The sequence below is a fragment of the Pteropus alecto genome, unplaced genomic scaffold, assembly GCF_000325575.1.
Source record: "Pteropus alecto unplaced genomic scaffold, ASM32557v1 scaffold249, whole genome shotgun sequence".
Classification (NCBI taxonomy): Eukaryota; Metazoa; Chordata; class Mammalia; order Chiroptera; family Pteropodidae; genus Pteropus; species Pteropus alecto.
In genome coordinates, this window is record NW_006443132.1 from 636,639 (window position 1) to 662,008 (window position 25,370).

The window sequence follows — 25,370 nt, forward strand, 5'->3', positions numbered from 1 at the left end:
TCAGAGGACATAGGCAAGGTATGGGTGGCGCAGTAGCTGCTGTACATGAGAGCACTTCACCAGCCAGCAGGAAGCCCAGCGGGGCAGCAGCCTTGGTGAATCCTTCAGCAGCTTCTTTCCTAGAACTACAGGTATATCTGGGCCTTGGTGCCTCCGTAGGCATGGCCCTGTAGACCTTGCTACCAGTTGAATGTCTGCATGCTGGAACTGTCCTGAGGGAGAAAGATTGCAGCACCAGTCAGGGCAGTGGCCTGAGTCCCCATTGAGAGCGCTGAAAGGAGCCTACAGCAGGAAATTTAGAAGGAAAAGTGAGAAGGACGACAGACAGCAAAAGTCTAGAGGAGAAAAAAGGCTAGGAATTGTGGGAAATGTGGTAGAGCCAGATGGGACAGGGGTGTATAAGAAAGTAGGGAGCCAAGGTGGATGAGATGGCAGCAAAAGAGACACAGTCAGCTGTGGAGGCGATGACAGGGCAGATTTGCAGGAAGGACAGGAGAGGAGTGGGGAGGCCCAGAGGAAGTAAAAAATATCTGTCCAACCCAACCATCACTGCTCATCATTGGCGTGGGCCTCTGTCTCAGGTTCTGCCCTGTGTCTCTTGACCTACAGTCTGACTTTCTGTAATCCCCCTTCACAGAAGCCTCTAAAAGGATCTTTGTTATTCCCAGATCTGATTGTCTTTCCCTTACTTATAACCTTTCATGGCTCTCCATTGTTTTCAGGATAAAGCCAAGTTCCTTGTTTTAGCATTCTACTCTGATCACCCCTGCTCCATCTTCTCTAACCTCCATTTCTTTCCTCTGCTACTTTTGCTCAGCCTCTCAGACTGTGGGTCTCTCTTTTCCAGGAGATCTTTCTTGAACTCCAAGGCTGGGTGAGGTGTCCCACCCTGGGTTCCTCCAGCACCCTGGGCAGCTTTCTAACTAGCACTGATAGCTCCTGGATCACTATCTATGTCTGGGTCTGTCTTCTTCCCAGACCAGGAGCTCTCCAAGGGCAGAGCTTGGGTCTGATTCCTCTTTGTGGTTAGAGAGGGTACTGATGCTCCCTGGCCCCTCTCAGCCTCAGTAGTACTTACCCAGCAGGCCATGAGTCAAGGGACTGAGGCCTGAGCCATTGACCACATAAAACCCCAAGTGTGGTAGTTGCAGGGTGCTAGAGTGCCTGCTGCAGTGCTGAAGGACTAAGAACTCGAGATGGGGCCCAAGGCGGAAGGTGAGGTGGGCTGCAGCAGCCACATGGAGCTCTATCTGGGACTTCCTCAGCAAAGTAGATTGGTCCCAGGAGAGAAGCAAGGTACTCTCGCCTCGCACATAAATGGAACTGTGGGTGATATTGATAGTGTAGGCCTGGGTTTGTCTGTGGTGACTGTGACGATCTGGAAGTAGGTGCGAATCTGGTCCTCATGGCCTGGCCTTGGTGGTGCCCCAAGCAGCTGTCCATGCACATGCAGCCCTGAAGGGAGGAGAGTGTGGGTCTGGAGGATGGTCTTTACATGGTCATTTATGTGGTCACTCACAGCACAGAAAGGAGTGAGTTCTCAGAGCCTGGGTACAGATTTGTGGTTAGAAAGCTAGCTCCTAGGGAAAGTGCTTCTACTATAACTCACCTAGGTGCTCCTTCCTATGAAGTGTGTGGGCATACATTTATGTGGGCACATGCCCACCCCAGTAGGGCTGTTTGATTGTGTGTGATTGCCTTTGAGTGTGTAAATGTCTGTGTTTGGTTATGTTTACATGAGTATCTCTGGGTCTATCAGTGCTTCTGCATATTTTGGGAAAGTACTATGTTGAAGTGTGTATTTTTTTGGTTGTATATTTATGTTTATCTCTGGATATGTTGGTGTTACATGTCTCGGTGAATAGTTTATGTTGTATGTGTCTGGTTGTGTGTTGTTAGATACTGATATATATCTAGGGGTGTCAGTGTGCTTGTATCAGGGTGTGTCATGATGAGTTTTTGTGTGCATTGGTGTGTTTTATATGTTTAGAGTAGTAGAGTATGTGAGCCTGTGTGTGTTGAATTCCTGGGTATTAAGATGTATCTAGGGTATCAGTGCATGTATGTCAGTGTGTTGATGTATGTGCCATTGTATATATCTGGGAATTTATTGTGTGTCACTGTGTATCAGTGCATATTTGTATGTTACCTGTGTGGGTGTGCAGAGTGTGAAAATATGTGTCTGTGTGTGTATTTGTGTGAGTTTACTATATGCCCTAGTGTGTGTCTGTGTGTGTATATCTGTGAGTGTCTTGGTGTTTGAATGTATTCATGTATGTTTTCATTTGCGTGTTTGCTTGTGTATATGTGATATGCACTGCTGTGTGTTTGTATTAGTCCACAAATGTCTGAGGGTGTTGACATGAGTATATATGGCTGTGGTGTTATATGGGGTTGAGTCCTTGGGGCTCTCACCTGCCTTTGGGTCATCTATGAGCTGTAGCAGGTCCCCTGGGCACCCATCAAGTGTGAAGCGGATCCTCTCTTTTGAGCATGGGACATGGATCACAAAGTGGGGATCTCCATCCACTATAAGGCAGGAGATAAAACTCTGAAGTTTTGGCTTTAGAAGGAATGGGAGGAGAAGAGAGTGCAGGAGGGAGGAAGGTAGGAGGCCATGTCTATTTCCCCAGACAGAGAGAGTCCAGCTCCAGTCCCAGTGCACAAGCTGTCTTACACTCAAACAGTATAGTGAGATTAGCTGGCTTACCTGAGGATGAGAAAGTGAAGATGCTTGGCAACATGCCTGCAAAGGAGAGGAGGACCGTGTTGGTAAGGGACCGACCTATTATATTTCTTGGAACTCTGGGACACCCTGGCCTCTGGGTCATGCCCTCCTAGATAAGGGCTAAATTTCTGAGCTCAGCATGTAAGTCTTTGCTTCTGTTTTCCTGCCACTGGAATGTTTTCCTTTTCCTTAGCTACTAAGGATCAATTTATAGTTATCCTTCCAGGTTAACTCTTATCCTATTTTCTTTTACTCTCTGCCTACGGTAGGTAGAATTGGCCTCCAAGATTCCCTGGTGTACACAACCTATAAAATTCCCAGGACTGTGATATGATAAGATATCATTCCCATAAATAGGTTATGTTATGTGGTGCAATTGACCTTAAAATAGAAAGATTATCCCGTAGTAAGGCCTGACCCAATCATATGAGTCTTTTAAATATGAATCAGAGAAGTCAGAGATTTGGAGTGTGAAAAAGATTTGATGTGAGGGAGATTCTCTGTCTTTGAAGATGGATGGGGTCTTATGGAAAGGAATGCAGAAGACCTCTAGGACCTGAAAGTGGCTCAGGTGGCCTATAGAAGTTAAGAGTGACTGCCAGCCAGCCAATAGCCAGCAAGCAGAGAGGGATCTCAGTCCTACAAATGCATAGAACTGAATTTTGCCAACAACCTGAATGAACATGGATGAGATTGAGAACTCAGTCTGATAGACACCTTGATTTTAGTCTTGTGAGACTGTAAGCAAAGAATCCCACTAACCCATGTGCAGACTTCTGATCTATAAAACTATGAGATAATTAATGGATGTTACTTTAAGCTACCAAGATTTGTGGTAATTTCTTATTCAGCAATAGAAAACTAATATATTGCCTCTCCTCTGGGCTTATGTAATGCCTATGAGAATGGAAATGAAAGCTTAGGGATTTTTGCTAGGAGAGCTCCTTGTTCACCTTTTTCTGGACGCACAGAACTTCCCTGAGAGTCCATGCTGCCTCCAGCTCCTCCCAGGATCTCTTCAGAATTGCTTTCCCAATGTGGATTTCCTGCCAAGCACAAAAGAAATAAGAAAAATCTTTCACACTCCCAGGGCAATGATGTCCTGGGCTTACCAAAGGACACATCTTCCTTCTGACCAGAAGAGTCCTCATGGTCTTCCCATTTGACCTGCATATTGCCAAGACTGGGACCTTATGCTCTCCATAGCATCCTAGTCTTTCAAGTTTAGTTATGTTCAAAATTCTCCCTCACAGCATTTATGCATTTATTCATTTGTTCATTCATTCATTCATTCATTCATTCATTCAGGCACTGTTTAGGCATCAGAGATATGGTAGTAAAAAAGGCAGTCATGATTTCTGACCTGATGAAGTTCATGTTTTAGTCAGTGAAGCAGACATGAATGAAATCATAATTACTTGTGTGATAAATGCTTTTAGAAAAACAGAGTGACTGAAGGAGTTGCAGACATTTAATGTAGTCTGGGGTGCTGAGGGTGGGTGGGAAGGACCTCTGAGCTAAGATCTAAGTCATGAGCTGAAGTGTGAGTGGCTATGGAACAAGTAGGGGTGGTAAAAATGGAACAGGGTAAAGCAGGTCAGAGAGATTACTAAGCAAAGGAAACAACTTGAAAGAGATCCTTGAGTGAAGGTGGGAGTGGGGCCAGGGTCCATTGGAAGAACAGAGATGAGGACAATGGGGCTAGAGTTCAAAGAGTGAGTGAGAGAGGTGAAGTCAGAGAGGTTTGGGGTAGAGGGCAGATCAGGAAGGGCCTTGTAGACCATTAAGAAGACTTCGGACTTCATTCTAGGTGTGAAGGGAAATCCTTAGGGGTTAAGTATGGAAGGGGCATGATGTAATCTATGTTTTTAAAAGATCCCTTTGGCAGCTGGAAGAGAATGGCCAAGAGATCCTCTCAAGAGAGGAAGCAGGGAGACCAATGAGGAGGCTGAAACAGTTTTCTAGGTGACAGAAATGGTAGTCTGACCTAGGATAGTGACAGTTGGGTTGGCGAGAAGTGGGCACATTTGGCAAGTATATTAGAGGTAACATTATCAGGAATTGAAGATGGATGGAATATTAGGAAGGGGGCTGGTGAGGGAGAGGGGCATGTTGAGGATGTCATGCCCAAATTTGTATCTTTGTGACTTATTATTACCCCAACTAGTTCTAATCCTGCCCCATAAAGTCACCCAAGAAATGTCATTCCTCTCAGTCAAGCAGAATAGTGGAGAGGCAAAGCACATTCAGTCTGGGACCAGATTATGTAGGTTCAACTCTCTTACTAGCTGTGTGACATAGAGCAAGTTACTTCACTTCTCTGTACTTCAGTTTCTCCATGTGTAAAATATGGATATTAATCGTTTCTTGTAAAGATTAAATGAGGGACTACAGGTTCAACATGTAGAGCAGTTGCTGCACGCAGGAAAAGCTCAAAAATGTTAACTGCTATTATTTCACAGTCTTTGGGAAATTTAAAGATAATTGTCATCATCTTCCTAATTTTTTATACCCCTTTTGTTAAATAGTGCTATTCACAGAGCATGAAAGAACCAATCAGACCTGCCTTGCCCAGTGATGCTCCCACTTATAATCACACATCCCTCCCCTGCTTGGGAAGCATGAACAGTTCTCTTATCCAACAAAACAAATGTCAAAGCCACAGCTTGGCCAGGTTGTTTTTGTTCAGCCTTTCCAGTCTTAACAACCCTCTTCTCCCAGGGCCTCTAATTCTTTGCCTACATACTGAGGCCCAGACAAGTTAAGGAGCTAGTTGAAAGTCTCAAAGCAAGCAAGCAAGCAAGCAAGCAAGCAAGCAAGCAAGCAAGCAAGCAAGCAGCTGTATTATCACTGAAATCTGCATAAGCCTTGTAAACTCGAAGTTTCTGGTGCTCTCCATTCATACCTCCCCCTCATGTCTTGACCTCTTGCCTGTGGCACTCACCATCTTCATCAGGAGTGAGGAAGATACGTATAGAAAGCTGGTGGGTTCAAGGACTCCACAAACTTGGACTCCACTATTGACTCAGGCAGCAGTTCTAGTTCCTCAGGGAGAAGGAGCAGGCTGACTGCTTCAGGGAGGGTGCTGGAAGGCAGCAAGACTGGCGGGTTCAGAGGGCTGTTTTCTGATATAGGCCTGGAGCTGTTGGGTGGATCCATTGTTGGGACTCCTGACACAGATGGCCCCAGAATTTGCCTTGTGCTTTGGGGCCCTGGCAGCAGGTCATGCTGATGCCAGAGCTTTCCAGGGGGCAGCAGAGAGGGCAAAGTAGGATGAAAGGGAGTAGGGAGGGGTTCTCCAAGGACAGAGGTAATCATGTTACTTCTGGGAATTGTAGGATTTGAGATTGTGCTTGGGAATATGCTTAGGCTCTGAGGAGGTGGGGGCCCGGGTCTGGCAGGTCTGGAGGATAATGGGAAGTTGGGTTTATTGGGGATTAAGGTCCTAGGTTTGGAAAGTGATAAGCTTGGGAAAGTTTGGCGAGGTGGGACACTAGGTTTAGGGGTGATGGGACTTTGAGGGCCTTGGGCAAGAGGATCGTAGGTCTAGGGTGTAACAGGTTGTTTGGAGTCTTGGGAGTGGGAACCCTTGGTCTGGTGTGTGTGGATGTTTGGGGATGGAAGTCCCAGGACTGAGCCATGGCAGATTTTTGGGTGACTGTGATGTGAGTACCCCAGGCTAGAGATATGATGGGGCATCCATTTTAGGTTGTGATGGAGCACCAGGTTGGAATGCAGTGGAGTGACATGTTTCATAGTGCCAGCTTTGGGCTGGGCTGGGGTGCCAAGATTCAAAGGTGGGGATTGTGTCTTGGAATTCATGGTTAATAGGATTTCAAGATTCTGATGTGTTGGAGTGCTGGGCTTCAGAAGCAATAGGGGTTCTGAATTTGAGGGCACGGGGGCAGCAGGTTTTGTCCTGAGAATTGGCTGAGCCAAGGTGCCATAATTGTGTTGTGCTGAAATTTTAGGCCTTGGATGTGATGGGGTAGATAGAGTACTAGGGCTCTGACCCATTGGCTCCAACTCCTTGGAACTGGCCATCTTCTTTGTAGAGGCAGGAGCGGTTGAAGATAAGTAGAAATTTGGTTTCACAAGCTTTGATTTGAGAGAGACCTTGGGCACCAAACCTGGCTGGGCTGTGCCTGTCCCTAGGCCATGTCTGTTGGTGGATGAGGTCATGATGGTACCTGGTGCAATTGTGGTAGAAGTCTGTCTCCTACACTCTTCACTGGCCTCCTTGGGCTGTGTCATGACCAGTGATGTCAGAGGTGTGATAAAGTTGTATTCAAGGGACAGGTTGAGGATTTTGGCAGCCAACAAATGGCGAGTGGTGGTGTCACAGGATTGGAAGCGTGCCTCCAGCAGTTCTCCAATGGTGACATAGGCCCAGAGGCAGCAGATGAAGTGGGCTATACCGGGAGCTGGCTCATCTGGGCAACCAAAGGCCTTCTGGCTGCTGTTGGTGGCCACCTCACTGTGGTGGGCCACGAGAAGCTGACCCTTGGGGCCATAGGCTGCCAGGTGGATGCCCAGTTCCTGCTCACCTGGCTGCACCAGGCCCGCCACCACCAGCTCTGAGCCACCAAAGTAGTTGGTGAAAAGGGCCCGAGGGGAGGCTCCAACCAAGCCACCCAGGTAGTCCAGATGCACATCCGCCAGCATAGGCATGGAGATCTCCTCATAGAGACCATCCAGGTGTAGGGCTGCATCAGTGTCCTCATATGTGAGTTGGGCTGCTCTCTGGTTCTCCAAGGACAGGTGACAGAGCAGTGGGAAGCCAGCATCATCCCCAAAGACCAGGCTGAAAAGGGATCCACTGTTGCCCAGTGCCTGATGGACATTTGAGAGGATCACACTGGGAGTTGTCATGCCAGCTGTGGGCTCCCCATCTGTCAGGAAGATAATGAGAGGGATCCTCCCCACACTAGAGCCCCTCTCAGGCTCCTGGTTGCTATGGTTCAGCACTGAAGCAGCTGCCAGCAGAGCTGCGTTGATGTCGGTCCCTAATTGGAGAGTAGAATGTGAGACCATCTTTTCTAGTTACTTTTACCCCCACTGCAGACACACTGGGCACCCCACCAACCTCCCAGGCTCAGTCCTATTTCCTTATCTTTGCTTAGACTGTTTCTGCAGCTTATCCTTCCCAAGTCCCCCACCCCCACAAGGCTCCCTGAGATCTGATAGTGGAACCCACATGTCCTTAGCTTTTATCACTCGCCATATCAGACTGTGCTCTGTTTCCTTGGGGGATCTCTCATTCACTAGTCGGATTGGCAGCTCCCCAAGGATAGCACCCCCACCTCCATGCTACAGGAAAAGAAAGGGCTAAATTGACAGGAAGTGGTGGTGGTGGTGAGATGTCAGTAATTGTCTGAAGGAGGATTGATCAAAAACCAGAATCAGGACAGCAACTTTCTCAAATGTTTGGAAACAAATATCTAGATTATTGATTTAAAAAAAAAAAAAAAGCCTTAGCAAATTCTTCTACGCATGTGCTTTAAAGAGGAGGAAACTCCAGTCCAAAGAGGAATGTGCCCTAAAATACATGGAGAATCAGCTATGTTCTTTCCACTAGGAAAAAGAACACAAGGCACATATTTGTATAAAATATAATAGTGATATTCCAAGCATTGTGAGAGGTGAAGTAGATGGGGGTATGAAGGGAGCCTTTCAAGAATTTCCCATATCACCTCAGCTTGCCCATATGGGTGGGTAGGTCTAACACAACCATCAGCTTCCATGTGGCCCAGATAGTTCTTGGCACTGTGGACATTCTGGGCGGTGGCCTGTATGGAGCCTCCAGCTCTCCAGACACTAACTGTGTCAGAAAAGGAGATGATGTTGAAGTAGTCGTTGGCCCGCAGGTCACCAAGGATCACATTCATGGCCTTTTTAGTCTGTGGGATATGGATAAGTCAAGGAGATGGACCAAGACTTGAGGTCTTATTCAAGACCAAAAGGCTCTTTATATACAAGTTACTAATGTCTAAGTGTTGTATGGTTTTAAGACTCTCTGACTCCAGCACTCTGAAAGTCTAAGATTCTCAGGTCAAAACGCTCTATAGGCTCTAAGGTCCAACGCCCAGAACTGCAAGTCCAATGGCAGCTTTTAGTCACATGGATCTATTTACATGTAAATGTAAGTTAGTTAAAATCAAAGAAAAAAATAAAATTATGTTTCTTCACTTGCAGTAGCCATGTTTTAAGTGTTCAATGATCATATGTGGCCAGTGGCTACTGTGTTGGAAACCTCAGATTTTTAGAACATTTCTATCATCAAGAAAGTTCTATTGGACAGTGGTGGTTTGTAATGTTCAAGTTCTACGCTTTCAGAGTGCTAGGATTCATGTGTTCTAGGGTTCCTGGACCCCATGACTCAGGATTCAATGATTCCAGGACCCTAAAGTTTAAGAGCTTTATGATTCCAGGTCTTTATAGGTATTTTTCAATGACTTTGCATACTTTAGTCTGTTTCATATAATCTGTTATTCTACCTCACCCTCTGTTTCTTCCAGGTGGCTCTTTTCACCAGCCCTCAGATAACCCAGATTCCATTTTATCTCCACAACTGTGTTCTTGTTGTATCCTTTAGATAGTAGACCTTCCAACTTCCCTCTTACTTATTCATATGTTCACTACTCCTTCAGTTGCTCCTTCTCTGGGAAGCCCTTCCTCGATTGCCTATTCTGACCCATGCTTGTCTCACCCAGACGTTCCCTGTCCCAGACTTTTCACTGACTGTCTTATGTGAAATATTTTCATCCTTTATCAAGATATTGAGCCCTCTGAGAACAAGGCTTAGAATGTTATTTTCTCTTGGCTCCCTTCTCCATGAAAGTACTTAGCACAGGGCTAGGCACATAAGAGGTTCAGGAAATAGGGTATGTAAGTTCTAGTATTAGGTATCATTTATAGGACACTTATCTTTAGATGCATCTTTAGATACATCGGCTCATTTAATTCTCACAGAAACACAATGAAGAAGATACTAGTATTATCCCCATTTTACAAGTGATGACATTGCGGCTCAGAAGAAGTAGAGTGACTTGCTCAAGGTCACACAGCTAATCATCGATGGACCAGGGACTCAAACTGATATTTTGGAGGTGTTAAATCCAGTGACTTTAAGCATGATATTATACCTTCAACCCTTTTTATCGGTATGGATTCCAGAAACCACAGGAAGGCCATTTGTGGCCCACCTTTTCCTACATCTTAAAGTGATAGAAGATGTCTTGAATGCTTCTAACTGGATCAGAGTCCTTGCTGCCTAGATTGAACTCAGGGAATAGGTCACACATTCTGGGATAGGGAGCTGAGCACCATATTCTTGTTTCTACTGAGAGGGCTAAGACATAGAGGATGGTCTTTCCCAAAAACCTCCTGTTAACCAGGGACAGATTATGTTTTTAGAAGTGTATTGTTTAATTTATTATTTTGAGATTTTCCCCACTATCTTTCTGGTATTTATTTCTAGTTTAATTTCATTTGGTTTGAGAACGTACTTTGTATGAATTATATTCTTTTAAGTTTGTTAAGATGTTTTATGGCTCACAACAATACCATCTATTTTGGCAAATGTTCCATGTGAGCTTGAGACAAATGTGTATTGTGCTGTTGTTGGATGAAGTATTGTATAGATGTTAATTTTATTTATTGATGGTGCTGTTCAGGTCAACTATGTCCTTAATGATTTTCTGCCTGCTGGATCTGTCCATTTCTGATAGAGAGGAATTGAAGTCTCTAACTGTAATAGTGGATTCATCTATTTCTCCTTGAAGTTCTATCCGTTTTTACCTCATGTATTTTGATGCTCTATTGTTAGGCAATTATTCTTGAGATAAAACTCAAGATAATTGCCCAACTGTAGGCTAATATAAGTGTTCTGAGCATGGTTAAGGTAGGGTAGGCTAACCTCTGATGTTTGATAGGTTAGGTATGTTAAATACATTTTTGACTTAGAATATTTTCAATTTATGATGGGTTTATCAGGTAGGTAACCCCATTGTAAGTTGAGGAGCATCTGTACCTTGTAACAAAGTATTCCCAATTACTTCCTCCTGCCCATTATAATACTGCTGTCATTAATTTCACTTATGAATAAGTTATGTTCACAAAATACATTGTTGCTATTATTATTTTGAACAAACTGTTATCTGTAAGGTAAAATAATTAAAAAATAAAATATTTTATTTTACCTTCATTTATCCCTTCTCTAACACCGTTTCTTTATGTAGATCCAAGTACCTATACAATTCTTCTTCTCTCTGAAGAACTTTTTAAAATATTTACCTGTGTGGGGCAGGTCTACTAGTGACAATTACATCAATTTTTGTTTGGCCAAAAAGGTCTTTATTTCTCTTTCACTTTGGAAAAACAATTCTGCTGCTGTATACAGAATTCTAGGCCAGTTGTCTTTCTTTCAGCATTTTAAATATTTCACTCTACTCTCTTTTTGCTTGCACGGCTTCTCGAGAGAAGTCTGATATAATTCTTATCCTTGTTGCTCTATCAGTAAGGTGTTATTTTCTCTGGGCTTTCCCCCCAGGATTTTTGTTTTGTCTTTGATCTTCTGCAGTTTGAATAGGATATGCCTATCTGTGGATTATTTGTTATTTATCTTACTTAGTGTTCCCTGAGTTTCCTGGACCTATGGTTTGGTGGCTGGTATTTATTTTGGAAAATTTATATCTATTATTCCTTCAAATATTTCTTGTGTTATTTTCTCTCTTTCTTCTCCTTCTGGCAGTCCTGTTACACATATGTTACACATTTGTAATAGTACACAGTTGTTGGATATTCTGGGTTTTTTCCATTCTTTTTTTTTTTCTCTTTACTTTTCAGGGTGGGAAGTTTCTATTGACATATCTTCAAGCTCATTGATTCCAAGTTCAGTCTCCTAATGAGCCCATCAAAGGCATTCTTCATTCCTGTTACAGTGTTTTATATTTAGCATTTTAAAAAAATTTTCTTAGGGTATCCATCTCCATTTACATTACCCATCTGTTCTTGCACGTTGTCCACTTTTTCCATTAGAACTTTTAGAATATTAGTCAGTTATTTAAAATCCCACTCTGATAATTCCAGCATTTGATTTCTGATGTTTGATTTACCTCTTCAGACTCTGTTTTTTCTCTTATCATGCCTTGTAAGTTTTTTGTTGAAAGCCAGACATGATGTATCAGGTAAAAGGAACTGAGTAAATAGACCATTAGTGTGAAGTTTTATGTTTATCTGGCTAAGAGTTAAATTGTGTTTGCTGGTTCCTGCGATTGCGGATGTCAGGAGCTAAAATTTCTTATAGGGTTCAGATTCATTTCTCCTCTGTTGTCTTGAGATTCCCTAAAGATTCTCTCATAACTAAAGTGTAGGATTCCAATTCTTTCGCTGAAACCTCCTATTCTTACAGAGGAGCTCAGCTGATGTGGTAGTAATGTGTGGGGGAGGAGGAACATTTCATTATTCAAGCCTTAGAGCACAGACTTTTATGCCCCTGGAATATGACCTTCACAAGTGCTCCTTAGATTTTTCCTGCCTTAAATGGGATGGGAAGGCTAAACTGGTTTGGAGTTGGGTATATCCCTTCCTCTACATGGAATGCTAGAAGGAGACAGTTTTCAATACTTCTTTCTTCCAATTTGGTTACACTTTGGTAAAACACAAATCGGTTAGCCTTATGCCCCATGGGCTTTGTGGTTCAGAAATTCAAGGTACAAAGACTATACTGCCCCAGGACACTTGAGCGTTATAATTCTAGAGCCCCAGAGTACTAAGGTTTGACATACTGTTTCCAGAAATCTAAAGATTCAGGCTCTAAAGTCAAAATCTCTTCAGACTATGGCTACAATATTCTGTTTGAAGGGTACTCTAATACAAGGGTTATAAGATGTAAGTCTAGATGGAACCGGGACACTATGGTTTCAAGGCACTACATTACTAGTACACTGTGTTCTTCTGGCTTTGAAGTAAAAATAATAATAAAAGCAAAAACCTGTGGCATAAGAAATGTTCAGAGTCTAAAATACATAAGTACTTTTCTTGACTCACATTTAACGATACAGAGTACTCTAGCTCAAAGGCACTTGATTCTGAGACCTTATGAGCCCAGGAGTTTTGTGGTTGAGAATCTCAGTGGTTTCAAGTCCCATGGTCCAATGCTTTAATATTCCGCAAATTCTGTGGCTCCAGGTCTACATGGCTCCAGATATGTAACGTACCAGGACCCTAAGGTAGACCCAGACCTGTAAGATCCAAGGGCGTTGGAATATAGGGCCTCTGGCCCCAGGGAACCAATGTTCCAGCATCGTCTGCTTGCTGAGACTTAGAAGAACTATGAAAGGTCCCCGAGGCCCTTGTTACCTGCTTCATCTTGGTGCCAAACATGGAGCTGCTCACATCAATAATGAACACCGCGCTTTTCTCAACAGGTGGGAGGCCTCTGGGGGCAAAGTAATGAACAAAATAGCCATCGTAAATCTGAACAAAGAGAAATGAAACCAATAAGAACTGAAAAAGCTGGTCTAAATCAGGCCCCTTCTTATTCTCCCACATAACAAACTGCTCTTTTCCTTCCAAGGCCTTATCACTGTTTCTAGTTAAATAGGCATTTGTGCGGTTGTTTGTTCAATGTCCATCTCCTCCCCCAGAACTGTGTCTCTGCCTTCACACTGTCAGTCCAGGAGCTGCCCCCAGAGCCGTGGAGTGATCTAGACTGGCCTGTGGCCCAAGGCTCCAAGGAGCAGGATCTCTGTAATATATGAGTTCCCGTCCATGAGAGCTGGGCTTGCACAGTCTTGAGGGCCCCTAGGGACATTGTGCCTGGGCTCCAGGAACTGAAAGTATTGTTTTAACCTCCCTCTATAGAGTAAGCCTGGGGCCCAGCTCCACTGCTGCCAGGGGCTGGGAGTTTGCAGGGCCTCCTCCCACTCCTCCTTAAACCTCCCTTCTGCTGTTGCTGGGCAGAGCAAGGAGGGGAGGAGTGAGCAGAGGCTGAGTGAGCTGTTGTGCAGAGGGGATTGGTTAGACCAGGTGCAGATGCCTAAGGCTGTGGGAGATATGATTGGCTGCTGACCCCTTCCCCCACTCCATCTCTGCCTCTGCAGAGCCTGGGGGCTGGGACAGCTGAAGGAAGGGGAGGGGGGAGCTGGGAGGGCCCCCAGGACTAGTGTCAGCTCAGCCCAGGGAAGTGTGGGCTTGCTGAGGGTCTGTGCTGCCCAGTAGCCTGAAGCAGGCTCTGCCCTGGGATAACCAGCTTAACCTCTTCTCTGCCATTCAGGCGCTCTCCGATCACAAGGCTGGACACACTATCTCCTCCTTTCTCAGGGAATCTCAGAGGACATGGGAGGACATCTTGCTCTTCTCTTCCACCCCAGCCTTTGAATTAACTCACAAGTGCATGTGCAGGCTCTGTCTTCACTTTCTCCTGGCACTCTACAGCAGTTCTCAAAGGCCTGGGTCAACCAGCCTGCAACTCCGCAAGCTAAAGGCAGAGGCCAGCTGCCCTCCTCTGTTCCTTTCATACAGAGGAGGGTAGGTGAGAGCTTCTGGGAAAATCACATGCCCAACTGTCCACAGTCCCGGGCTCACCGGTGGCCCCGCACCTCACATCCTATAAGCCAGAGGCATGACCCAGGTCACCAACCTCTCATTCTCACTTCAGCCGTCATGCCCTTCCACTCTCAAGAAACGTCTCCCTTCCTTCCTCATGAACAAAATTGAGGGCAACAGGCCATGTCCCTTGGACTGCCTGCCTCACCCTTGCACAGGGTCCACATCCCCATACACCTCTTCTCTCTACTCAAAGGCAAAATGGTCCTGGCCTGGACCCCACATACTCCTAGCCTCCAGCACCTCTTCTACCAGTCAGGCCTCTGCTTTCCAACTCACCCCACACACCCTAGAGGGTCTTCTTTAGAATATAAAATTTTTGTGTCTTTTCCATCCACGAAGACAACCCCCATTGATCCCAGCCCCACCCAGACTTCAAGCCAGCTTTTCTCCTCCCTGTAGCCTGCCACGGTAATGAAATCAGCACCTGCGAGGGTCTTCTCATCTCCACGTCGCTCTTCTGCCCACCACAGACTGGCTCCCACCTCCACTGCACATTGACCCTTCTCTCACGAAAAGCAGCAATGACTAGCTGGTTTCCAAACTCAGTGGGTGGGTTTCAATTCTCATAGGACTGCGCCTCCCCAGTGAATTTCACGATTGATGATTATTTCTGCTTTCTTCAAGAATCTTTTCCCCTGGGATTGTGAGATGGTGAACTCTCCTTATTTTCCTACCAGCTCTCTGGCCCATCTGATATAGTCTCATCCTGGGCTGCATCTCGACGCCCGCCGCCCCCCCTGCTTAAGCAGTGCTTCCCCAATCCTTTTCAGACATGGCATGCAAGAAAATGATTATGTTTGTGTAGCACAATGGAGGGAAGTGATGGGAACTTAGAGCTCTGAGCAGGCTGTTGGCTGTTGGTGGGGCCAGACACCCTGAGGGCTGAGGAGATCAATAGCTCCTTGAATGGGAACCTCTGCCTTAGCAACTGCTGTCCTTGATCTGCTCTTCTGGCTCTATCATCCTTTCTGGGGCATCTGGCTCGCTCTCTTGGTTTCAATTGCTGAATCTCCACCGATGACCCCACATCTCTTCCTCCTGTCCAATGCTCTCCATTCTTCCCCTTCCACGACTGCATACCCACTCACTGTTGAACCTGTGCCCTTAGATGTCTGAAGATGCCTCCGATGTATCCTGCCCCCCCCAAATAAATTCATAAAGTTAGTGCTCTCCCTCTCTGGTAGCTCTTCATGAGTGCGGGAGCTCAGAATTTCAGGGCTCCCTGTTTGGGCAGATGGCTCAAGTGAGGCAAAAAGAATTTTTGAAACTTAGAGAAAGCGAGGAAGCCCAAGAGAACATCAGAGTATCGGAGCTGCAGAAAGTGCGAGAGCCCATGAGTGCGAGAGACCAATTGCTGGCCAATAGTCCACTTTCCAAAAGGACCGGTTAAGAGTGACTATGACTTGATTCTATTAGGGGCAGATTCATTTGGAGCCTCATTCAATTTGTACAGTTCCAGGTCTCCAACCCTTTGGGGGATCACATGTGCCTCCCAAGGTGTGAAGTCGTTGTGTCACTACATATCTTGTTCATGTTCACTGGTCCTCACTGATTGCCAGGGAGATCCAAATGAGCAACTTGTGGAGGCCAGATTGTTGTCGAGACCTGTGTGTCTCCAGAGCCCATGCTCTTTCCATTCCCCTGGTTCCCTCACCTGCACATCGCCAATGATGTCCTCCATGACTACATCGTACTGGACCACAAAGTCGGCCATGATGCCTGAGCTGGAGAAGGCAGACTGGTCTTGCAGCATCGGGCAGAAGGTGATTCGGACACAGGTCTCTCCCCTCTCAATTCTGGAAGATGGGGGCGAGTCACCCTCACCTGTATAGTTGGGAAGGGTTGGGATGGGATGGCATGGAGGGCTCACTAGGTGGAAAGCCTGGCAAAGGGTCATCAAAAGGAGCAATATCTGTACCACCTGCTGCTCCTCCTGCCTACAGCGCCTCCCACCTGCCCAAATGCCACACTCCTTCCTCTCCAAATCCTACTAGCAGCTCTGCCTCTTCCTGTAAGCCCAGCCTGACAGGCCCGGCCCTCTCCAGTTCCCCGGCTCTGGCGGTCTGACCCCCATGCACGACTTTGCCCTGGCTCACTTGCCATCCATCTTGAGGCCCAGTTTCTGAAGGAGTGCCATGTCCCCAGGTAGACCAGGAGCCCGGATCTCCTCCCAGAGTGGCCGTGTGCAGTGTGTTGTGGAGAGAGACAGACACACAGAAGGGGCCTAGGTTTCCTCCTATGCCCCTCACCGCAGTGGGAAATTGCAGTCTGTCAAGGTTCTCTTCTGGGATAGGATGTCATGTCTTTTCTCCCCCCCTCCGCCTTCTGACTCTCAGAATCACGTGTGTGAATAAGCCTTTTAGCGCCTCATGAAGTCACAGATGAATTTCTGCTCCCGGATGTTTGCGGAGCTGGCCACAAGATCAACTCCTCTGGAATTTCAGTCTAAGACAAATGTCCATTTAGACATGTCTCTGTGCCTCCTTTTTCCAGAAAATGGAAACTTGGGAATTCTGCCCTCCCCCTTCCTGCTACAGCTGTCAGGAAGCTTAGGGGCAATCTGAGCCCCCATACTGTTTGAGGCGCCTGCTTACATACATTCCCTTGGCTTCCTTCCTTTCAGAGGTCTTTGTTCTATTTTATCCCCACAGGATTGGCTCTACCCTCTGTTTTAACCTTTAAGGAGTGGGGGTGGGGTGGGGGAAGCTGCCATTTTTAGCTCAGGGCTCGAGTGCAGGCTCCAAGGACTCAGATGCTGCCTATAGGGCCCTGGAAAGTTATTACACCCTCTAAGCCTCGGTCTCCCCATCTGTAGCATGGGGATGCTAATAGCTCCTATCTCATAGCCAGCATGTGTGGGGATTAAATGAGACCATTCACGTAAAGCGTTTGGCGCTGTGCCTGTGTCTTAGTAAGTAAGTGCTCAATGATGCAATGATTAGTTATCACCAGTCTTCATTATTCTGCACCTGATTTTCAGGGAGGAAATCTCTCAAATCCTCATAATGGTCCTGAGCCATAATAGATAGCATCTCCTCACCGTACAGATGGGAAAAGTGAAGCAGAGCGTTTGAGTGATTTGCCTGGGGTCCCACCTTAGGGGAAGGTCAAAGCTGGGATTTGAACCCAGGTCTGTGTGTCTGTCTCTCTCCTTTGCATGCACTAAACTGTCTCTCTGGGTTTGCATGATCAAATTAGCCCAGATCTCCAAGCTAAACAGGTTGGTGAAGGTGGCCACATGTCATGGGTGATGCCTCTGTGCTTGTCCACTCATCTCTCAGAGGAGGTGGGTAGTTCAGCTCAGTGGTTCTCTGATCTGGCCGGACATCAAGTTCACCTGCAAACTGCTCAGAAACAGATTCTTGGGCCCCTCCCCAACCTACTGAAGCGGACTCCAGATGGGAGGGGTCCAGGACTCTATATTTCTAACATGGTGATTCTGATGTAGCCAGTCTTGCCTTCGAACACCTCTGGATGAAATTTAAAGCAAGGCTGGCAGCTAGAACTTCTCGCTGACCCTGAGATGGTATCCTCAAGGACAGCCTGTGCTTTATACTGTCCTCCCACTGCCTTTCCATTCTCAGTTGTGATTCCAGAGGAAAGCAAGTTTTGGCCACTGTGGCTTCCACAACCCTCAGCATTGTCAACAATAGCAAACCCTCCCTCAATCTTTATTTTCCAATGAGGGAAGTCACTACTCTGGGTTGTTATTGGATTTGCCGTTTCACACATCTTACAAGGATCAGACCATTTGTAACCCAAAAATCTTTAACTCCAAATATGCTCTCTTCTCTTTGTTTGAATGGGGCGAGATCTTGGCAGTTAGCACAGAGCAGAAGTACTCGAGGGAATCCCAGGGTAAAGGAGCCATTTCCCATTTAGGGATGGCCAGTCTGATGCTTGACCTGTAGTTCTGCCCGCATACTTGTATGCGTGTTGGTGCACAGGCGGCTGGTCCTCAGAGGTGGTACTTGAACATATCCAATGCCTGTCCTTTCTGACACTGTGATCTCTACACTCAGCCTTGTCACCAATTGGCCAGACCTCAGGCTTACCATCAGCTGGTACTAGCCCTGGTGCCCCTGCAGCAGCTTCTCATAGGCCAAGGTAAAAGGTCCCTCTGTGCCTGCCGCCAGGTTGGTAGAGATGCGGAACTTCTCAGATTCCCTGTCCCTGGGCATGACATGGAGCAGGGTGGAAAGGGGAGGGGAATTGTTAGATGATCTAATTCTGCCTCCCCCACCCCCACCCCCGGCCCCAGCAGACATGACCAGGCTTCTGGTTCAACTAAGTCCCTTACCCACAGTTAGTCACCCACTTGTCCACTCATTAATCTGTCTCTCTTCCTCACTCAACCTCCTAAATATTCTGCCTGAGAAATTCTGTCACAGGTAGTTTACCCATGAGAAAACTGTCAGTGAAAATCTGAATCTAGAATAAAATAATAAGGGACTAATGAGTTGTTTTACAAAAAGAGTTTTCTATTTATGCGGGATGCCTCTTCTCCTTCAAAGAACCCCTTGTACCCAGACCTCCCTCATGCTTTAGACTAAGCTTGTCTCAGTATGCTGTAGCCATATGTAACATTTATGTGCGTGATGAAACTCTTTTGGAAGCTGAATGGAAACATTTAAGGAAGATAATACATTTCTGCCAGCAGAATGGAATTCAGTTAGGAAACAGGATTCAACTCGGAAAAAATTTCATTTGAACATAACCTTACCAGAAGGTATCAATTCTTAAACAAGTCACATCCTACTGGCAGGAGGAAGGAAATGGGGAAGTAAACTCCCATTTATTGAACACCTGATGTCTTACAGGCTTTGATATTCATTAACTCACATCATCTTGTAATCTTATGACGTAGAGATCATTGTATCCACTTTACAGAGGTAGACTGAGGCCCAGTGAGAACATGTATAAGCTGCCGATCGCACAGCGAAAATGAACTCGTCAAGCTTCTGATTGGATAGAGCCTTACCTAATGCCCACATGAGCAGCTGTCTTTCCCTGCTGATGGACTTCCTCATAGATTTTCTTTGCCTGGTGCTTCTCTTTGACTTCTGCAATGTAGACTGTATTGTTGATGGTCCTGATGGAGCAGGAAAGAGGAAGGACAGACAGAGACAAAGAAGGAAAGAGACATATAATGAAGATGAAGGAGAAGGATGGGGAATAGGGAGAGAAAAATAGCAAAATAGTAACATAAAGCCAGAGTGAGAGCAGGAACAAATAAGAGAGGTAAGGGAGATAAAACCAAGTGAAGCAGTTATCATTAAATCTGTTTGTCATATGAGGAAATAGAGATCACACAGTTGGCATATGGTAAACCTGGTATTAGGACTTTATGTTTCCCAAAGTCTTGAATGAATTTTATGCTTTGGCACATAAATATTTTTAGGTGGGACACAAATGGATATTTTAATTATAACTATTATATATTACTGTAATGTGTATTAAACATGTAAGTGGCACATTGAACCCATGAGCTCACAGATATTGTTTCTCAGGATAAGATTAACTTAGGTAATCTTAAAACGTGTATCTTTAATAAAAATATATTAAGTACATAATATAGTAGGTGGTACAGGTGGTAAAAACTGTGAAAGCAGAGTGCAAATTGCTACAAAAGCATCTGGGCCTGACTAGGGAGGATGCCTTGCCCTTGGGGAACTCAGATACTGATGGGATACTAACTCAGACTTGCTTATTCCTGTTTTTCCCTTTGTTCTAATGAAGGTAATAAAGTGTAAAGCAGTTCAAAGAGGAGAGAGAGCACTTTTGCCCAAGTCTTCAAGAAAATGTCCTAGAGGAAGTATACTTGGTGCTCGACCTGAAAGGGAGGATTTGGATAAATGATTCTCACTGGCCATGCTTTCTCAGCCTCCTTTTTGGCTCCTTCTCTTCCTAGGTTCTTGACCTTCCCTTCCCCTCTATTCCCCTTCCCTTCCCCTCCTTTGTTCATTCTACAGTTACTCTCTAGGTGAGTCATCTAGCCCCATGGCTTTAAATATCATTTATACATAGATTACTCCTAAATCTGTGTATCTCAAGTGTAGACCTGTCCCATTAACTCCAGACCTGTATATCCAATTGCTTACTTGATATCTCCACTAGAATGTCCAATAGGCACTTAAAGCTTAACATATCCCAAATTGAGTTCCTGGCATCTCCTCTACCTCCCCAATCTGCTTCTCCCCTGGTCTTCCTTATCTCAGGAAATAGTTATTCAGCTGAAAATCTTAGAGTCATGCTTGACTCCCTTCTTCCTCTCACACACTATACATCTAATCCATCAGAAATTTTGCCTCTATCTTTAGATACATTCACAATCTGACTACCTCTCACCACTCTCTTATTACTCTGGTCCAAACTAACATCTTTTGCTTGGATAAATGCTATAGCTTACAAACTGGCTTCTCTTTCCAAAGCTTTCCTTCCTTATTATGTTATTTTCGCAGCAGTAAGAGATATCCTGTTAAATCCTAAGTCAGTGTCCCTTCTTTGCTCAAAATTCTCTATAGTTCCAATTTCAACTCAAACTAAAAGCCAAAGTCCTCACCAAGGCTCCCATGGTCCTACACAGTCTGGCTACACTGTTACCTCTTTAACCCCATCTCCTTCTATTCTTCCCCCATTCATTCTGCTACAGCCACATTGGTGTCCTTGGTTACTTAAATTTGTTTACCACACTTCTGTCTCAGAGCCTTTGCAATTACTGTTCCCTTTACCTGAAATTCTCTTCTTCCAGATCTTTGCAAGTCTTATACCCTCTCTTCTTTCACATCTTTATTTAAATGTCATTTCTTCAAGAGAGACATCTTTGAACATTCAAAAATAATACCTTCCCACTTACTCTCTATCTACCTTGCTCTACTTTTTATTTCTTTGTAGCACTTCTCATCCACAAACTGACATATATTTTCTTGTTTATTTTTTCCTGTTTGTCTTCTCCATTGGACTGTGAGCTTCTTGAGGGCAGGGATTTTGTCTATCTTATTTGCTGCTATATCTCTGGTGCTTGGAATATGGCTTGGCACACAGCAGGCACTCAACAATTATTTGTGGAATGAACATTCTGGACAGACAGTAGGAAAACACAAATGTCTTTCAGGGAACAGCAAGTAGTTAGTCAGGTTTGGCTGTAGTAGAGGGGCAGGGAAAGGAGGTATGGAGAGAAGTTTGGAGTGGTTGCGTAGGCCTAGAGAATAAGGGGCTTTGAACACCAGACTCAGTGAATTTATATGTCAGTGGACTTCTATGGAGAATGGAAGCCATGGATAAATCTTGAAAAGTGAAGGGATGGGTCAGAGCTGGCCTTTAAGGATGATAGATAGTTTGGTGTCCTAGAGAACATTAGTGCAACTCTATAAGAGGCAGGCAGTAATGACGGTTTCTATTTTATAAATCGAGAAACTGAGGCATAGATATTGGGGTGGTGGGGGCAGATTGTTACTGGACCAAAGCATCAGCTTCCAGGAAAATTTAAGGAGCATATGCAGACTGCAGAAGAGACCACTCAGGTGGGAAGTGTTTCTAGGTGGCTGAAACTAGTGGTTGGGCTGGTGTCGGGGTGGGCCGAACTGGCGCTGCCCCAAGGTCTCCTGGGGGAGTGTGGGGGTGTAGGGTGGAGCTGGTCTGGCAGAAACACACTGGGGCCTCTGTGTGTGTGTGCTACCTCCAGCCAGCATACTTTCCACAGAGTCTGCCCAGGAACATTTCCTCAAGACTGCTTTGCTTAATTTAAAACAAAAATTTATTTTGGTGTTTTTTCTATTGCAACAAAAATCTAAATTCTGCCTGACTGCTTGGCCCTTGCATCATTTGACCAACAACCTCCCCTAGTTAGCCCCAGTATTCCAAACCTATGCCTGCTTGTTTGCCTTTGGTCTCCCTGCCCCTCCATGCAGTGATCCTGGTCTCTTTAGATCTTACCCATATGGAAATCCTGCTTCCAGGAATCCCTCCTTGACTATCTCACACCTCTCCTCTAAACTCCCTGGCCAGGGGCATATCTTTCACCTCTTCCAAACTTTCCTCTCTCCAGGAGAGTGCCATCTGCCCATTAAGGCCAGGAGGTTTTAGATGACAAAGCCCAGGCTGTTGTTGAGGCTTACAGGCTACTTACAGTACAAGATCCCCCTCCAATGAAGGAGTCTGAGCAAGGGCTGAAACTTTACCTGCATCAGCCTCACTCACCCCTGAGTCCAGAGTCTCTCTCCCCAAAGCCAGGCGTCTTTTTCTAATTCACACTAAGGTGCTATATGGGCAGACCGAGGTCCCACTAAGCATCCCCTTATCTGCTCCTCCTTCCATATTCACCATCTCAAGGAAAGAACTGTCACCTACAAGGTCAGAAAACCTGAAATCAATTTACTTACTTCCCATATACATCAGGTTATTTCTTCTCCCTTATGGTCTTTCAAATCCCACTGCCACTGCACTGCTCCACCCTCAGCATCCCTCTTGTGCTCACTGCCCTAGGTTTCTTACTGAGCTCCCTGCTTCCCTGCTGTACCCCCTCCAGCCTACTCCCACTTCATTATCATCACTCCTTGCTTAAAACCTTGCTAAGTCTCCTTATGGGCCAGTTATTTCTAAAGTGGGGTGCTCATGCTCCAGGGGGTGCTAGGGACTAATCATGAGTGGGAAAAGAATAACACTCTGCTTATAGTGTTTTTTTCTCACCTTTTATTCATATTTTTACATACGTTTTATAATGTACCTAATATATTTGCACAGTTGTATATTCGTATAATTTATAAATTAACAAATATACATATTTGTGGAGTACATGATCAATTTTTCCTGATGGGTATGCAAATACAAGATAGTTTGGAGACCATCAAATAAGAACTAGGTATTTAGCCTGGCATTGGCAGTCCTCCACCACCTCATCTTTCCTTACCTCTCCAGTATCATTTCTGACCCCTCTCTACCCTTGCTTGTGCCCTACACTCCAATGATGCTGAAGTACTTGCAGTTCCTCTCTAATGAGGGAACATTTGCTCCTATATTCCTTTTGCCCATATTCCCCAGTCCTGTCCTCACCCTTCTTGCCTGGTGAACATCTCATACTTCAAGCCTCCGTTTAGGCATTATCTTTGTGAAGCTTTCTTCATTGCCTGGGGGTGAGGAACTGACCACTGTCTCTTGCTAGGCCTCACCATTCCCACTATCCTACATTCACACTTCTTTTTGTTCCCCAGCATACTTTATTAAAATTATCTGCTTCCTTTTTCATATCCCCCATTAAACTATGTACTCTTTGGGAGTAGGGACTGTGTGCAATTCATCTTCCTCTTTCTGTAGTACCCAGTGCAGTGTAAATCACACAGTCAGCACCAATAAATGTTTGTTAAAAAAATAATCAAGCTAATATTATCAAAGCTTACTATGCACCCACCACTAATTTTAGCATATATTTTCAAATATATTAACTAATTTAACTTTTGCAGGTGGGATTGAATTTTATCCCCATTTTACAGATGTGTAAAATGAGACTCTGAGAAGTAACTTGTCCTGAGTCCCATAGCGGGCAGAGCTAGGATTCAGACTCAGAAAGTCTGATCTCAGAGTGCATGCTCTTCATCACTATGCTCTGATAAAATGAACAAAAGAATGAATGAATGTACACACAAATGAACGAAGTAGTAAGTTTGAAAGCAGACTTACATAGTAAAATTGGAGATAAAGGCGAGGTGAGGCAGATCCAAATCAAAGATGGCTTCATGGGCCTCGGCATGTGGATTTAACAGGACAGAAGCGACCAAGGTGTGAGCACAGTGGAAAACCACAGTTGAACGCATGGAATAACTCATCATCAACAGCTGGGAGAGAGGGCAGGGAGGTGGGTTAGGTAGACTCTATCCTTGGACTAGATGAGCTAGTACTTGGGAACCCAGGACTCCTGGATAGGCCTCTGGGAATAGGTGGAGAAATTGAGGTCTAGAGAGAAAACAGTGTCTCTGTTGTCCATTTTGCAGACCCGTCTAATGTTTCAGTGAGCTTTACAAAGTCTCAGAACCAAAGACTTACAGAAGATCACAAATCAAGGGACCTCTGGACAAGTGCTTCTCCAACTTTAACGTATACATGAATCTTCTGGAGAGCTTGTTAATATGCAGATTCTGATTCAGCAAGTCTGGAGTGGGGCCTGAGATTCTGACTTTCTAACAAGATCCAAATGATGATAATGCTGCTGGTTTATGGACTTTACTTGAGCATCAATGCTTTAGAATATTACAGAGCAGCTGTCATTCATTGAGCCATACTCTCTGTGCAAGGCACTGTGAGATTTTATATATAGTCTCTAGGATCTCGGGTGTAAAGAATTGTAGTTCATAAGTGCAATCATACACTGAAAGCACAATAAACATTTGGCTTCCACGATCTTACTTAATCCTCAAATCAGCTCTAAGAGCTAGTACTATTATTGTCCATATTTTATGGATGTGTTTACTGGGCCCAGAGACTGAGTTCACACAGCAAGATATCAATCTTCTTCCTCACCTTTTCTGAAGCCATGATCCCTCCATTTACCCACACATAACATACATCCAATTTGTTCTTCAGGTGGGGCAGTGGGAAATGAAGACATTTCAAATCAGATGGACCTAGGTTCAAATTCGGGTTCTGCTACTTCCTGTGTCTTATCTCTGAGCCTCTGTTTCCTCCTCTATGTGATGAGAATAATTGAACATACCTCAGAGGGATGCTGTAAGGATTAAATGAAATCATAACTCTAAAATTCCTGGTGCAGCACCTGTTATGTGCTCAGCAAATAGTAACTCTTTTTCTCTGGCTATAGCTTATCAGTCCTGGGACTGAGTAAACAAACTGAATAACCTTCCCCTATTCCCCTCAAGGAGCTAATTTTCTCACATGTCAATCCCAGAGCTTTGTTCTCTCATCCCAGAACTGACCTTTGTGCTTGATGAGGGGTTGGGGCAGGAGGTCCCTGGTATGTCAGTTCAAGGAGAATGGTCAGTAAAAAGCTGACAGAGATGAGGCACCTCCACCCAGACAT

General features: G+C 45.1%; 1 protein-coding gene across 1 annotated transcript; it reads right to left on the reverse strand.

Moving 5' to 3' along the window:
* Positions 1-25,370, reverse strand: ITIH6 (inter-alpha-trypsin inhibitor heavy chain family member 6). Its single transcript, XM_006923686.1, is given in 19 exon segments — positions 1-212; positions 1,079-1,348; positions 1,351-1,455; positions 2,416-2,529; positions 2,711-2,746; positions 3,682-3,774; positions 5,673-5,694; positions 5,696-6,240; positions 6,243-6,332; positions 6,335-6,457; positions 6,460-7,734; positions 8,457-8,628; positions 13,091-13,207; positions 15,996-16,165; positions 18,267-18,514; positions 19,323-19,433; positions 24,017-24,171; positions 25,267-25,281; positions 25,284-25,370. Coding segments are annotated over 19 exon segments (3,960 nt in total).